This window comes from Panthera uncia, chromosome B4 (assembly GCF_023721935.1).
Source record: "Panthera uncia isolate 11264 chromosome B4, Puncia_PCG_1.0, whole genome shotgun sequence".
Taxonomy (NCBI): domain Eukaryota; kingdom Metazoa; phylum Chordata; class Mammalia; order Carnivora; family Felidae; genus Panthera; species Panthera uncia.
In genome coordinates, this window is record NC_064809.1 from 12,383,623 (window position 1) to 12,397,823 (window position 14,201).

General features: G+C 50.2%; 1 protein-coding gene across 1 annotated transcript in view; it reads right to left on the bottom strand.

Annotated features, from left to right (window-relative positions):
- FRMD4A (FERM domain containing 4A) overlaps positions 1–14,201 on the bottom strand; it is a 168,522-nt gene that overhangs the window by 39,118 nt on the left and 115,203 nt on the right. Inside the window, exon 13 of the mRNA XM_049624448.1 lies at positions 13,161–13,302. Within this exon, the coding sequence (XP_049480405.1) occupies positions 13,161–13,302 (142 nt within the window). The remainder of the gene's footprint in view (positions 1–13,160; positions 13,303–14,201) is intronic.

The window sequence follows — 14,201 nt, forward strand, 5'->3', positions numbered from 1 at the left end:
GCTTCTTACCCCCTCCACAGGTGCCCTTGGGCATTCCCTGTCATGGGGGACACATACGAGGGAGGCCAGCAAGAGAGCCTCGAATGGGGAGGGATTCACGGATTCACTCTTACTCTCCTCAAGTGACAGAGAATGACTCTGGAAGAAAGGAAGAAATTCAATCAGGGAAGGGCCTCGGGAGGTCAATGGGAGTCTTACAACAGAAAGGTTCATGAATAAAGAATGATTCTAGATGGAGAAATCATTGACCTGATGAAAGATACAGAAGTTCTCTGTTGCTATGATTTACCCATTGCTGGTTATCTGAACACCCATGCGCCCTTGCACATGGATCACTCTGAGGTTGCTAGTTTCGCCTTTTGGAAGCTATAAAGAAGTAAAGCTGCTATCTTTCAGAAGAGCAGTGATGGACAAGGAAGGACCTGGGTTTCCATCACGTGTCTGCTATGAAATGGTGTCAGATCTCGGGGTCACTAACTTCTTGGAGCCATCATGTCCCCATCCAGAAGATGACCAACTAACCAACCTCCAAGATGGCTCCAAACACGGGGAATTTATTACTTAACAAACAGCTTACTTAAGTACCTCCCTCTTGTCTCCTTCAGTCCTTTCCTCAATTGTTACAAAAGTAACCTTACACACAGTGTCAACCTCCCTCCTCTTGACCAGCCCCACCTCCGGATAAGACAAACACTAGGCCAACTCTGGTCCCACGCTCAGTTACTGGAAGGGAACGTCTAATTATCAACCAGCGCTGAAAGGGCCCGGTTACCTCTCCATCTCATCAACAGACCACAGCACACGTGTATAAGTTTGGATGCTAAAAAAGCAGTTACTCAGAGCCATCTTTGGGATCAATGAAGCAGGAGGGTGGTTGGAACCATCCGAGAAGAGCAAGGTTTCAAACTTTATGGGTCGACAAAACAGTAGCCAAGTGCTACTTGGAAAGGGCTGTCCACACACATGATGAATCCGTACGGGAGCAAAAGAGAAAGCGGCGGCAATGGGAGTGTGTTTTGAAAGAGACCAGTAATTCGTTAACACCCGGTTGTCCAAAGTATGAAGCAGCACCACGCTTCTGGAAGGGGTGAGGTGAATATTCTTCAGAAAACACACTCAGAAGACAGAAGTAGAAGAAGACGCAAGTCTACAAACCAGTGGGTGAGTCAGCAGGTCTGGGCTTGTGTCCCAGCTCTGCGACGCACTAGCCGCCGGGCCTTGGCAACGTGACACAAGGCCTCTCAGCCTCCGATTCCCCCCCCCCCCCCCCACACAGGAACGGAAAGGGGACCTTCTTCACAAGTTGGGGGGAACCAATGAGAGAATGCCTCAGACATGCTGAGAGAGCTTAGAACACAACAGATGCTACATGAGCATTAGTTTTTGTACTCAACAGTGTTCCTGGCCTTCACGGGGAGTTGGCACGCCAATTGGACAAGGGGAAGGCTAGTTAGCGGGTAGGCAAGAGGCGGGCAAGGCTGGTGGGAGGCAGGTACTACCACTGCCCTGTCCATCAGGACACTGGGGGGTGAGGGTGAGGGGTGGGGAGGGAACCAGGGAGGGAGTGGCTTTTCACAGACTCCTGACAGAAGTTTCCCCTGTGCTACAGTTCACACAACCCTCACCAAAACATCATCCCCGTTTTCGCAGAAGAGGTCACTAGGACGTAGGGAGGCAGGGCTGGGATTCCAGCTGGGTGGCTCTGTTTGGTCCACCTCACACCCGGAAGGAAACGGTAGGGGCGCAGGAACTTTCTGTCTCGGTCACTGCTGGGCTGCTGCAGTAGGAGAACCGTGTGGCGTGCAATCATATCTGCCTTTCACCCCTAGACTCTTTCCACATCCCGCGTGGATTAAAACGCAGGCCGCAGGAAGGGGGAGAAGGAGCCGAGGGGTTCTTCGGATGAGCCACCGGAGAACAAGCATCGGTGAGCAAGGGGGGGGTGGTGGTGGAGGAGACAGGTGATTCGATGTTACCTGAGGCCCGACCCTCAGAGAGCACGGGGTGGGGTGGGTGGTGAAAAGCTGCCTACGAGGAAGAGGCCGGAGATCAGCAAGGCCACCTGAAGGAGAGAGGGAACAGCATATGGGGAGGGAGCCCTCACCTCAGGGCCAACTAGGTAATCCACCCAGGAAGCTATCACCTCCAGTCTAACCATCGGAAATGCTCTCTGTGCTCCATTGCCAGCGAATCAGATCAGCACCCCAGGGAGCCTTCCTGGTTATTGCTGTCAGCTGTATGTTTGCAGGAGACTAGACTGAAAACACAATCTTTTGGGTTGGGCTATTTATTATTTTTTATTTTATTTTATTTTATGCTTGTTTACTTTTGATAGAGACAGAGCACAAGTGGGGGAGGGGCAGAGAGAGAAGGAGACCCAGAATCCGAAGCAGGCTCCAGGCTCCGAGCTGTCAGCCCAGAGCCCGACGCGGCGCTCGAACTCCAAAACCGCGAGATCATGACCTGAGCCCAAGCCGGACGCTTAACCGACTGAGCCACCCAGGCGCCCCTTGGCTCTTTTACTATTATGTTTCAACCTGAATCCAAAGAATTTTGATAGAAACAGGTCACTAATAATTTAGGGATTAATTTAGGTGGGGGAAGAGGGAAAAACTGGACCTCACAGAGGACCATTCCTATCCATCCAGCCACAGCCAGAGAACCTGCCTGATGCGTTCAAGGCCAGAAAGTCGCTTTTGGTGCCTATCTGGGAATCTTCTGAGGGCCTTACTGATACCATGGGACCAGTGCCGCAGACGTTCCCGGCAGAGATGTGGTAAAAACCTGTCCCACGGCTCTGGAGGAACAGCCTCCATCACTTTCTTACTTTCCAGCCGGGGGACACCTCACCCGGTGGGCAGCCAGTTGCCTGGGGCAGGATGTGGGGGCGGGGAACGCCAGCTCCCCTCCAGCCGGCAAACACATGCACGGATATCCTCGTTCAGCTGCGATGGAGAATTTGCTCCAATCTTTCCAAAGACCCTGGGCCACTCGGCACCGGATGTGAGTAACCATCCCCTGAAGAACATTGTCAGGAACTGTGGCTCATCTCTTTTTTACACAGATGGGATCCTGACTAAGAGCCCCCTGATCTCGGGAGACAGAAGGGGTGCTTTCCTCTTTGAAAAGAGGGGAAATTTGAAACAGTCCCCCCAGGAAGAAAGAAATCTGTTATCCTAAAAGGAAGGGAAGGAAAGGACAATCTGTCTTGTTTCAGTCTTCAAGGAAAAAGAAAACGAAGAAGCGTATTCCCAGCCGATCTGTTAAAAGCTGCAAGGCAAAGTTTTGGCTGACACCTCGGGAACAAATATGAGGGAGAGGTCTCAACTCTTCCTCGTGATGAACAGACAGGCATTTTCCTTTTGAGTCCTCAGTTAGGAGTTCCTGACACAAAAGATGTCCTGAGAGGCCATGGGAAATGCTGTCGCACTGCAGATTTTTCGGGTTAAACGTGTGATCTCTGGAGACCATCTCCAAGAATTAAATGGGATTTTTAATGTGAAAAACATATGCCTGGACAACTTCTCATCGGGCTCAGCAATTATAGTCCACCTGAACGAGTAGTGAAATGGAAGCACCTGGGTGGCGGGTAGGGCTCTCTTCGAGAGTTTTACCGTGTGGCCGTTTCACTGCTCAGTGGCACTTTCGACAATGGGTAGAGAGGACAAATATAAGGGGGGGGGGGGGGCTGAATAGTTGACTATAAAAATTAGCAGCAGTATCTAATAAAAATATTAAGTTCGATATCCATTTCAAACTACTGTTTATGGGTAATTCACATGGTTCCCCCTTTCTCTTATATTGTGAAATGAGGGGCTTGATCTTTCTAGCTCCCAGACTCTAATTCCGCGGCGGCATCGAAAGCGCTGGGCTCAATGGGAACGCAGCGATGTCTATGAGGGACCACAGGGATATTTATTTTCCAATGTTTAAAATTTCAGCGCTGGAGAGGAGCTTGCTTAGATTATACGTGCTTACTCTGCTCTGGTTCTCTTTACTCTTTACTATTCTTTTGGTACTAATACCCGAGGGCAGAAAGAGATCACTGTAATGACTTACTCAGGCTCTTTTCCCCTAACAGGCGGGCAGAAAGGGACAACCGGTCTCCCTCCTTTCTCAGCTTTGACTCTGGCCCATCCCGCTCAAGCAAAGCCCAGACACAGCCATCCCACAGGACAGGTGTCACCCCTCACTGGTTGCCCGGTCCGGCGTGGGCACACCCTGGCAGAACCCCAGTCCTCAGGCAGGGCCTGTGTGGCTGTGCCCGCCTGCAGAGCACGGAGGTTATCACCCAAATTAAAGCCCCTGGAATCCTCCAAAAGGAGGCAGGGAGCTGCTACCAGAGAACTTTAAGAGGCTGGAGAGAGACACAGGGAGGAGACAGAGTGAGAGCAAGAAAGAAAGGAAGAAAACAAACAAGAAAAAAAAAAACCCCACACAAACCAAAAGACAATGTGATTTGTACCGGCGCGAGGCAATGTGTGTTGACCTGAATACAGCCGTGACCGTAAAGCTGGCTGACGCCTATCAGATCAGCTCTCTGTAGGGAGAGATGTCAGATAGCTGGCATCCTCATTGTTACATTAGTTATTAATAAACTTCCTGACAATGGAAGGAAGTGCCAGCACTCAGAGAATGAGAATGTGAGAACGGGTGAGTAATGCCTGTGGACGGATCCCAGGCAAAGCGAGGGCCCGGCGCTTCGCACATGTTTTCCCCCAGAACGGCGAGTGTCAGAGCTGGGGCATGATCGCAGGCGGCAGGGTTTGCCCCGGTGCTGTTTGTTTAAACCAAAGATCCCTCGCCACATGCTTCGCAATCCTGCTGATCACAACGACAAAGAGGACTCAACCACCAACTCATGAATCACCCAGCCCGGCTCCTATTTATAGACACAGCACATCCTTTAGTAGCAAACGCGCGGCTTATGCCCCTGGATTTTCAGTCAAGAAGCCAGTGCCAGTCTCCTTGTTTCATCTCAGAGGGGACACACAGTACCATCTTTTTGTCCGGGTGGTTAATGAGACAAGCCACGTGGGCCTGCAGAACACAAGGTATTTCCCAAGCAAGCTGTGCACCATTTTCTTTGAAAAGGCTGAGCGTCGCCCGAGCGGCTCTGTCAGTTAAGCATCTGACTTCCGATCAGGTCATGATCTCACGGTTCATGAGTTCAAGCCCCACGTTAGGCTCTGTGCTGACAGCTCAGAACCTGGAGCCTGTCTGGGATGCTGTGTCTCCCTCTCTCTCTCTCTCTGTCTCCCCCACTCACACTCTGTCCCTCTCAAAAATAAATAAATATTTAAAAAAACCCTTTTTTTAAAGGCTGAGAGCACGGGGCGCCTGGGTGGCTCAAGTGGTTGAACGTCTGACTTCATCTCAGGTCATGAGCTCACGGTTTGTGAGTTCGAGCCCCATGTTGGGATCTGTGGTGACAGCTCAGAGCCTGGAGCCTGCTTTGGATTCTGGGTCTCCTTCTCACTCTGCCCCTCCCCCACCTTGTGCACAGCATATCCTCTCTCTTTCTCTTAAAAAAAAAAAAAAAAAAAAAGGTTGAGGGCAAAACCAGGTCTCCCTTAGCCCCTACATGCCCCACTGACATCAGAATTGTTCCGTGCTGGCAAGTCGTGCGAACAATGCTTAGGACAAGCCTCTGCGCTCTCCCACTTTTGGACGAGCTATGGAAAGGCTGTGCGTGTTCAGCTACCAGGACAAGTACAGCTGTTGTTTTCTTTGTTTTTTGTTTGGTTACTACATGTTCTGTCCCTCTCCAATCTTTTCTGAGATACCAAGAAATGGGGGAAGGGAAGAGAGGAACAAACCCCTTTGAAGTCCCGCAAAAAAGATGCCAGGCGCTTTTTTTTTTTTTGAACTCTGAAAACATCATAACCGAGTGGTTTGAATTCATAGTTGTCCTCTGTAACTCTGTCTGAGCCTCTGCAAACGAGTTACCTGAAGCACCAATGAGCCAAAGCAATGGAGGAGAGGTGTTGGCGAATCTGGAGGGAACCCGCAGGCTCTCCCAGGACGGAGTGAAGAGTGTCCGCAGCAGTCAGGCAGGGGGTTTACGCAGCGTCCAGCCACGCACGGCATGTGACGAGGCCAAGATGGCACCCGGCTCGTGGAGGGCAAGGGGAGACGGTCTGTCGGCCTGGCTTGGCAGCCTGAGCTGCCTCGACATCCCTTCTTGCAGGGGGACTCTGCGAAGACCTCACCATCTCTCAGCTGATGTATTCTGGGGACAAGGGTCCTCACATCCTTTTTGAGCCTGGTCCCCGGGGCCTTTCCGCAAATGAATTTGGGATATGGGTTCTATAACCTTCCTACAGTGTGAACTGCATTCGGTGTCCTAACGCGTATATTCCTTTTATTCCAACACAGGTCTTGCCTCCTGGGCTTGGATGGTTCACTACCTCTAAGGGTCTCTCCTGGGGACAGGGGCCTATAGGTCTTATGTGAGAGAGTCCTATGTATCATCACTGAAGAATTTGGGGTGGGGGGCTTAGCACTAAGCCTTAATAAATCATTCCAACTATGTGGACCTTTTTTTTTTTTTAATGCTAGCCCTGTGGCTCAGGGCATTAGCAAATGTAGACTTCCAACTTCTTTAATAAATAGCAACGACACAGCTTTGTTTCTTTAGCAACTCATACCTCAGATGCCAAGTACTGGACGTCAGTAATTTTAAAGGTATTTACATGCCTTTAAATAGGAAAACAGCCTTCAAAGTTACTAACAGCTTGGAAATATTTTCTCTGTTAACATCAATAAACAGTATGAAACACTTTGAGGAGAGGGGCTCTAGCTTTCTAAGTGTTGTGCATTGCACCAAGCAAGGTTTGGGAGCTAAAGAAAGAGCTCATCCCACAACAATATTACAGTGTTACAAGGGTCAGCTACACCACAATTTGGGCATAGATAAGAGTGAAACAGTGGATAGAAGACAGCAAGGATGAACAATATTTGACAAATTTAATTTTCAAGGTCTGAGGCCAGTAGATAAAAGTGATACAGTACATTCCGAAGGAGAGTATCAGTGGCGGGTATGTGACAGTTCTAGGCAAGGCCCAAGAAACCATGAGCTCCAGGAACACAGATGATCCTCAGGGGCGCCTGGGTGGCTCAGTCGGTTAAACATCTGACTTCGGCACAGGTCACGATCTCGAAGTTCATGGGTTTGAGCCCCGCGTCAGGCTCTGTGCTGACAGCTCAGAGCCCGGAGCCTGCTTCGGATTCTGTGTCTCCCTCGCTCTCTGCCCCTCCCCCGCTCACGTGCAGTCTCCCCAAAATGAATAAACATTAAAAAACTTTTTAAAAAAGGAACATAGATGATCCTTAAAATGGACCACATGCAAGATTTTTACTACTATTTTTCAGATTTTAATTTCAATAATCCTATACCACTGACACTGGTTTTGGCAATGATTTTTTGGACCTAATGCCAAAATCAAAGGTACCCGAAGTAAAAATGAACAAGGGGGATTACAGCAAACTAAAAAGCTTTTGCACAGTAAAGGAAACCATCAACACAACAAAAAGGCAACCTCCTGAATGGGGGAAGATATTTGCAAGTCATATAACTGATAAGGGATTAATATCCAAAATACATAAAGAACTCCTACAACTCACCAGCAAAGAACCCACACAACCCAATTCACAAATGGACAGAGGATCCGAACAGACATTTTCCCAAAGACATGCAAACGGCCGACAAACACATGAAAAGATACTCAATGTCACTCGTCGCCAGGGAACGCAAATCAAAACCACAGTGAGATACCACCTCACACCTGTCACAACGGCCAGAGTCAAAAGGACAAGAAACAACCAGTGTTGGCAACTGTGGAAAAAAAGGGACTCTCGTGCACTGTTGGTGGCAATGCCAACGGTGCAGTCACTGTGGGGAACAGTATGGAGGTTCTTCCAAAATTTAAAAATAGAGCTACCATATGATCCAGTAATCCCAGTACTGGGTATTTATCTGGAGAGAATGAAAACACTAACTCAAAAAGATAGACATATCCCTACATCCACGGCAGCATTATTTGCAACAAAATATGGCAACAACCCATCCATGAAGGGATCAAGAAGATGTGGCATATCCGTACAATGGAATATTATTCAGCCTTAAAGAACGAAATCTCACTTTTTTGGGATAACCCAGATGGACCTTGAGGGCACTGAGTTAGGTGGAGTATGTCACAGAAACAAGTATCGTATAATCTCACTTATATGTGGAACTTAAAAAAAAAACAACACCACAAAAAACCCAGAACTGAATCTCATAGATACAGAGAGCAGATTGGTGGTTGCCAGAGGCTGGGGTTCAGAAGGTACGTGTTTCTAGTTATAAGTCATGGAAATGTAATGTTACAAACATTTTTTTTTGAATCGTGTTTGGAGTACCTACTGGATGTCAGGCCCTGAGCTAGAAGTAGAAAAAAGGATTTTCAAATGAGGACTCAGTTCTCAAAATGTTTTTAAGGAATATTTATTGGAGCCCTCCCCCCCCCCCTTTTTTTTTTTTTAAAGCAGGAGGCAATAGGTGAAGGAGGGAAACTAATTGATCAAATGGGATACTGGATTAGACACATCGTATTTTCTAAATGAGAAGTAGAATGTAGTGTCTGGCAAGTGTAATAAAAAGAGTGTTTAAAATCAGGGCTGTCCTACAGGAGCAAGGCCCCATCCATCTGGGGGAACACATTTCTAAGGAGTTCTCGAGAAACAGGCAAGAGGTCACTGAAGGACAAAAAGAAACTAGTGGGAAACTAGCCAGCCGGGAGTTTTTGGAAGACAAAGAGAGAGCAGGTGGGAATCCAAGTCGGGGAGGGGCAGAGACAGAATCCCAAGCAGGCTCTGCACTGTCAGTGCAGAGCCTGACCCGGGGCTCGAACCCATGAACCATGAGATCATGACCTGAGTTGAGACCAAGACTCAGATACTTAACCGACTGAGCCACCCAGGCGCCCCCCGGCTGTGGAGTTTTTTAGGCCAAGGGCTGGACGCCCTCACTGTGGGTGACGGGAAACACCCCCTTCCAGGTGGGGCTGCTGAGGGCCGGTCTCAGCTTGAGGGCATCTCTTCCCGCACAAGACAGAGGGGCAGCGATCAGCAACCCCAGGGGGAAACGATGACCAGATCTGTGGACACCAGAAATTCCCTTTGTTAACTCATGGCCTATATTCTTTCCTTTTTGGAGTCTCTCCCTCCACTGTCTTCTTAAGTCACGGGAGGGAGGTGTCCCCACGGACCCTCAGCCTCAGCATGACATCAAGCACACTTCTTCAGGCTCCAGCTGGCAGGGCTGGGCAGAGTTTGACGCGCTGCCTGATCCGGTCCTGGGGCACGGCTCATACCTCCCGGTCTCTTCCTCTCCCACCTTCCCCTTGCACGGCGGCGTGGCAGAGGGCGGGCAGGGAAAGGGCAGAGGAGTCAGTGCCCAGGAACGGAGTCCCTCTGCAAGTGGGGAGGGCAAGGTCTTTGCGTCAGGAGCTCCCAAGTAGACTCCCTGACATGAAGTTATCATACATTTGAAAGTCACTTTGGTATCTTGGGGTAAAGATGCTTTATTTGCCACTGTACTATTTTGTTCTATTATGCTGGTGGTAGGGACACAGCTGAATTGCTTTCTCATCTGCAAAATCTGGATCTCATCTGCTGATAACGGAGTGATGTCAGTACTACGTCAGGAGATTTGGGGCTCCCGGACGCAACCTGATCTGTGGCTGCGATTACGTTACTGCCGTGGTACCCCCACAGGCTCACAGATATGAGCGGCCAGAGAAGACGGCCCAAGACACAGGTCCGAAAGCGGGGATACCTGGGTTCTGTGTTCCAAAGCCACACCGTCACCTCAGGCTTCTATCTCTTCTTCAGCAGGAAGAGTGGCTCTCAACGTGTGGTCCCCAGACCAGCCGCATCGGCATCTCTTAGGGATTTGTTATAAATACAAATTCTCAGGCTCACCCCCGACCTACAGAATCAGACACCCTGGGACGGGAGCTCAGCTCTCTGTGTTTGAACTGCCCTCCACGTGGTTCTGATGCGCGTCGAAGTTTGAGAACTGAGCTGGAAGAATCCACTGTCCTTCTGGATAGAACCGTGCCAAATTCGCACAGTACCCGGCTTTCCAAATGGCTAAGAAACCACACAGGGATGCACACCTCACGAAGCCTGAGGGATGGGTGGGGCTCATCTGTGGCTGGATGAGGACGACCGTGGGCAGATAAATCCAGGCTCAAAGCAGAGACTCTGGATTTTACCAGGGGTTAGAAGGGTCTAGAGCACAAACACAGGAGCTGACTATGGCTCTGCCCTTTACCACTCAGCAGGGGATTGAGAGTGGCCATAATTTGAGATGTGGGTCTCAGGTTTTGTAGGACCTTCTCTTAGATACAAGACAGCAGCATTTTCTACAGCTTTCACTGTAAAGCTGAAGGCCTCAGAAATTATCATCATTTGCCTCACTGTACTGCTGAAAACATTTAGAAGAATCTGAGGCAGGGAGGGGTTTATGGTAAACCTATGGTGGCAGAAGTAGAGCCAGGCTTTGTGGGGCATGAAGCTTATATAATTTTAGTGGATTTACGGAAAATAATGCAATTATTTACAACAGCCGAGATATGGAAGAACCTAGGTGCCCACTAATAGAAGACACTTAGGATTGATAAGACGGATACAGAAGATGTGGGGTGTATGTGTGTGTGTGTGTGTGTGTGTGTGTGTGTGTACATCACACAACGGAATATTACTCAGCCATAAAAAAGAATGAGATCTTGCCCTTTACAACAACATGGATGGACCTGGGTATTATGGTAAGTGAAAGAAATCAGACAGAGAAAGACAAATACCGTATGATTTCACTTCTTCGTGGAATCTACCAAACAAATGAATAAACAAACAACAAGCAGAAACAGACTGAGGGGCCCCTGGGTGGCTCAGAAAGTTAAGCCTCTGACTTCAGCTCAGGTCATGATCTCATGTCTGTGAGTCTGAGCCCCTCGTCTGGCTCTGGGCTGACAGCTCAGAGCCTGGAACCTGCTTCGGATTCTGTGTCTCCCTCTCTCTCTGCCCCTCCCCTGCTCATGCTCTGTCTCTCTCTCAAAAATAAATGAACATTACAAAAAAAAAAAAGAAAGAAAGAAAGAAAGAAAGAAAGAAAGACAGAAAGAAAGAAACAGACCCATTAATACAGAGAACTGGTGATTGTCAGAGGGGAGGGGGAAGGGCAAAATGGGAGAAGGAGGGTGGGAGACACAGGCTCCCAGGGATGGAATGAGTAAGTCACAGGGAAGAAAGGTACAGCTTAGAGAATACAGTCAGTGACACCTTAACAGAGCTGTATGGTGACAGCTGGTAGCTACACTTGAGGTGAGCACAAGAGATGGTGAAATCGCCACGTTACATACCTGAAACTAACATAACACCCACGTGGACTGCACTTCAAGATAAAAAAAAAAAAAAAAAAGAATGCAAAACTACTATGTTCACAAAACCACATGCCATGAGGACACGTGGCTGGGCCCTCCCAAACCCTCTGAAAGGCCTGGCCAGCGCGGGCCCCTGAGCTGAAGCTCCATCAGCCCCTCAGTAAACGGGCCTCTCGGTCCGGGAGGGGCACATCCTCCCCCTGGTCCTCCGGGTCAAGGCTCTGACTGGACTCTGCCAGCCTGGAGGCTGCCCAGACCCCTTCAGCTTCTTGCCCTTCTCCGTTTCCTCTTACTGCTGTTGTGTGCAGTCCTTAGACGGGGCTGTGGAAAGACCCTGGTGAACCAAGGAGTTGGTTCTTAGAAGGACATCGCTTTTCATGGCTCATTCTTATTTGTTTCTCTCTGAGACTATCTTCACTTCCAGTCTTTTACAACCCTGGAAGCACCAGGTGCAAAGACAAACAACGAAATAACGACAGGGGAAGGTATAGTAAAGGGGAACTGTGGCGAGGGGGAGAAGAATCTAGACAAAGCTGATGGAGGGAGGAGCCGAAATGTGGGCAGGCAGGATGCCTCTGTGAACCCATGAGCTCCGGCTGGCGTCCCCATCAGCAGGGTTCCGAGGAAGCAAGAGCAGCAGAGAAGTTATGGCTGAGTGTGACGGAGGGACAGCAGTACTGGGCACGGTGGGGGGGGGGGGGGCAGGGGGCCGGCTCGGTAAACAGCATCAGGGGGTGGGCATCAAAGAGAGAGGGATGCACTAGAACAGAGGTGACACTAGGGACGCAATATTTACAGACAACTCCTAGAATGTTAGGGCAGGAAGAAATCTTAAAGGAAAAAAAAAAAGGAAGGAAGAAAGAAAGAAAAATTGACTCTGGAAGATGAGGGAGGGGAAAGACTTGTTGCTTTCCTTTGAGGCTCCGAGGCAAGAGAACGCTGTCCCCAAGAACAATCAGGCTTTGATCCTGTGGCCTGGGGAGTGACCTGCATTCAACGTCTCCAAACAATGACCCCCTCCCTCCCGCTTCCTGTGCTCCGCAAACCTCCGCCTCTTCCTGTCACCGCGGCCAATGGCGTCCCTACTCTGGCCATCAGCCGGTCTGAATTCACGCACAGAGCCAGTCTGTCCCTCTTGCATCCAATGACAAAATGACTTGCCCAGGGCTCTTAGAAGCACACTTGGAATCAGACCCTGGGACTCCCACTTGCAAAAGGTGCTCGACACTACGTGGCATTCTGTGACAGCAAGACTCTCCGAAGGCCTGGAGTTTCTGGCCTTCCAGAGTCCTGAGGAGCTCGCCTGAGAGCAGGGCGGAGGGTCGCTCAGCACCACCAGCCTGCCTTCAGCCCCCCTCCTTGGTAGAATTCTCCTTTAAGGGCACACAAGCACGCCCCACCCCGTCCTTGGACTTGACGCTCCTGACCCTCGGCCATCGGCATTCAGAAGGCTCTGGAGGGTGCTCAAGAGGCTTCTGCGGCCGACGGTCCTTCCCACGCTGCCTGGTTCTGCTGCTTCGGATCTCCCCCCACCCTCTGGCACTCTGGGCGGTTTTCTCAGATTCCCGTTTGGCTCAAAACCTCGGTCTCACAACCGGAGCCAGCTCCCGGGGAGCCTGCCAAGCTGCCTCCTCCGCGGCTGCCACTGGCCGGCCTTGCCCGGAGCCTCGCTGGGCTGGGCGCCGCGCTTGGGCGAGCCTCCTCCACGCTCCCCGAGAGGCCCTGCCGTACCTGATGACAGGAGGCTCCCGCTGCTGCCGCTGATGATCTTCCCTTTGCTCCCCATGTTGGCCAGCTTGGAGGTCTTCAGCGTGCCGGTCTCGGTCAGGTCGATGGCGATCTCGCTCAGGCTGCGCGCGGCATGGATTTTAGACTAGAATGGAAAAGACAACCGGGCCGTGAAGACGCGTTCACCTCTGGTGGAGAACGGCTACCGCTCGCCGGCTTGGGGTCCCGAAAGGTAGCACAGGGACTCGTTTCCTGGCTTCCAGCATTCTTAACGTTTGTGTTCCTCGGCCCCATCCCCCACCACTGACGCTCCCCGCGTGAGGTGGCTCTAGAGCGGACACGAGGGATGACGTTTCCCAAGCTCTGTCTTCCACGGGCTGTGCCGTGCAGTGCCTAGTGCAGGGGCTTTGACGCCACACAGACCCGGTCAGAGTCCTGTGCGGGGAACGTTCCTTAATCTCACCAAACCTCTTTATTCCCAGCTTATACAATGGGACGAACACCGCCCGCCTTTGCAGGTTCTGTTAGGGACAAAGGACGGCAGGCACGTGAAGGCTGCCTGAGGCCGTGCCCTGGAACCCAGCTCTCAATAAAAGAGTACTGACTTCATTCTGTGTTTATTTAAAAAAAAAAAAAAAGATTCTTTTTTACATTTATTTTTGAGAAACAGAGTGAGACAAAGCGTGAGCGGGGGAGGGGCAGAGAGAGAGGGAGACACAGAATCGGAAGCAGGCTCCGGGCTCCGAGCTGTCAGCACAGAGCCCGACGCGGGGCTCGAACCCACGAACCACGAGATACCTAACTCTCCTCTCCTAAGTCTAGATTTTAGTTAACACTCCACTCCACTGTGCTTATTAATTGGCCCGACTTGGCTAAACGTAACAGGTTGGAATAATTAGAAGAGAAGTCTGTAATCATAATTACATTCCTAAAAGTAACTGTTTTTCATTTAAACTGCCTTTTTTAGCTACTGCCTGCGGTCAGTGAAAATGGGGTGTGCATTTTCTACACGTGTTTGATCTTTTTTTTTCCTTCTTCAGGAAA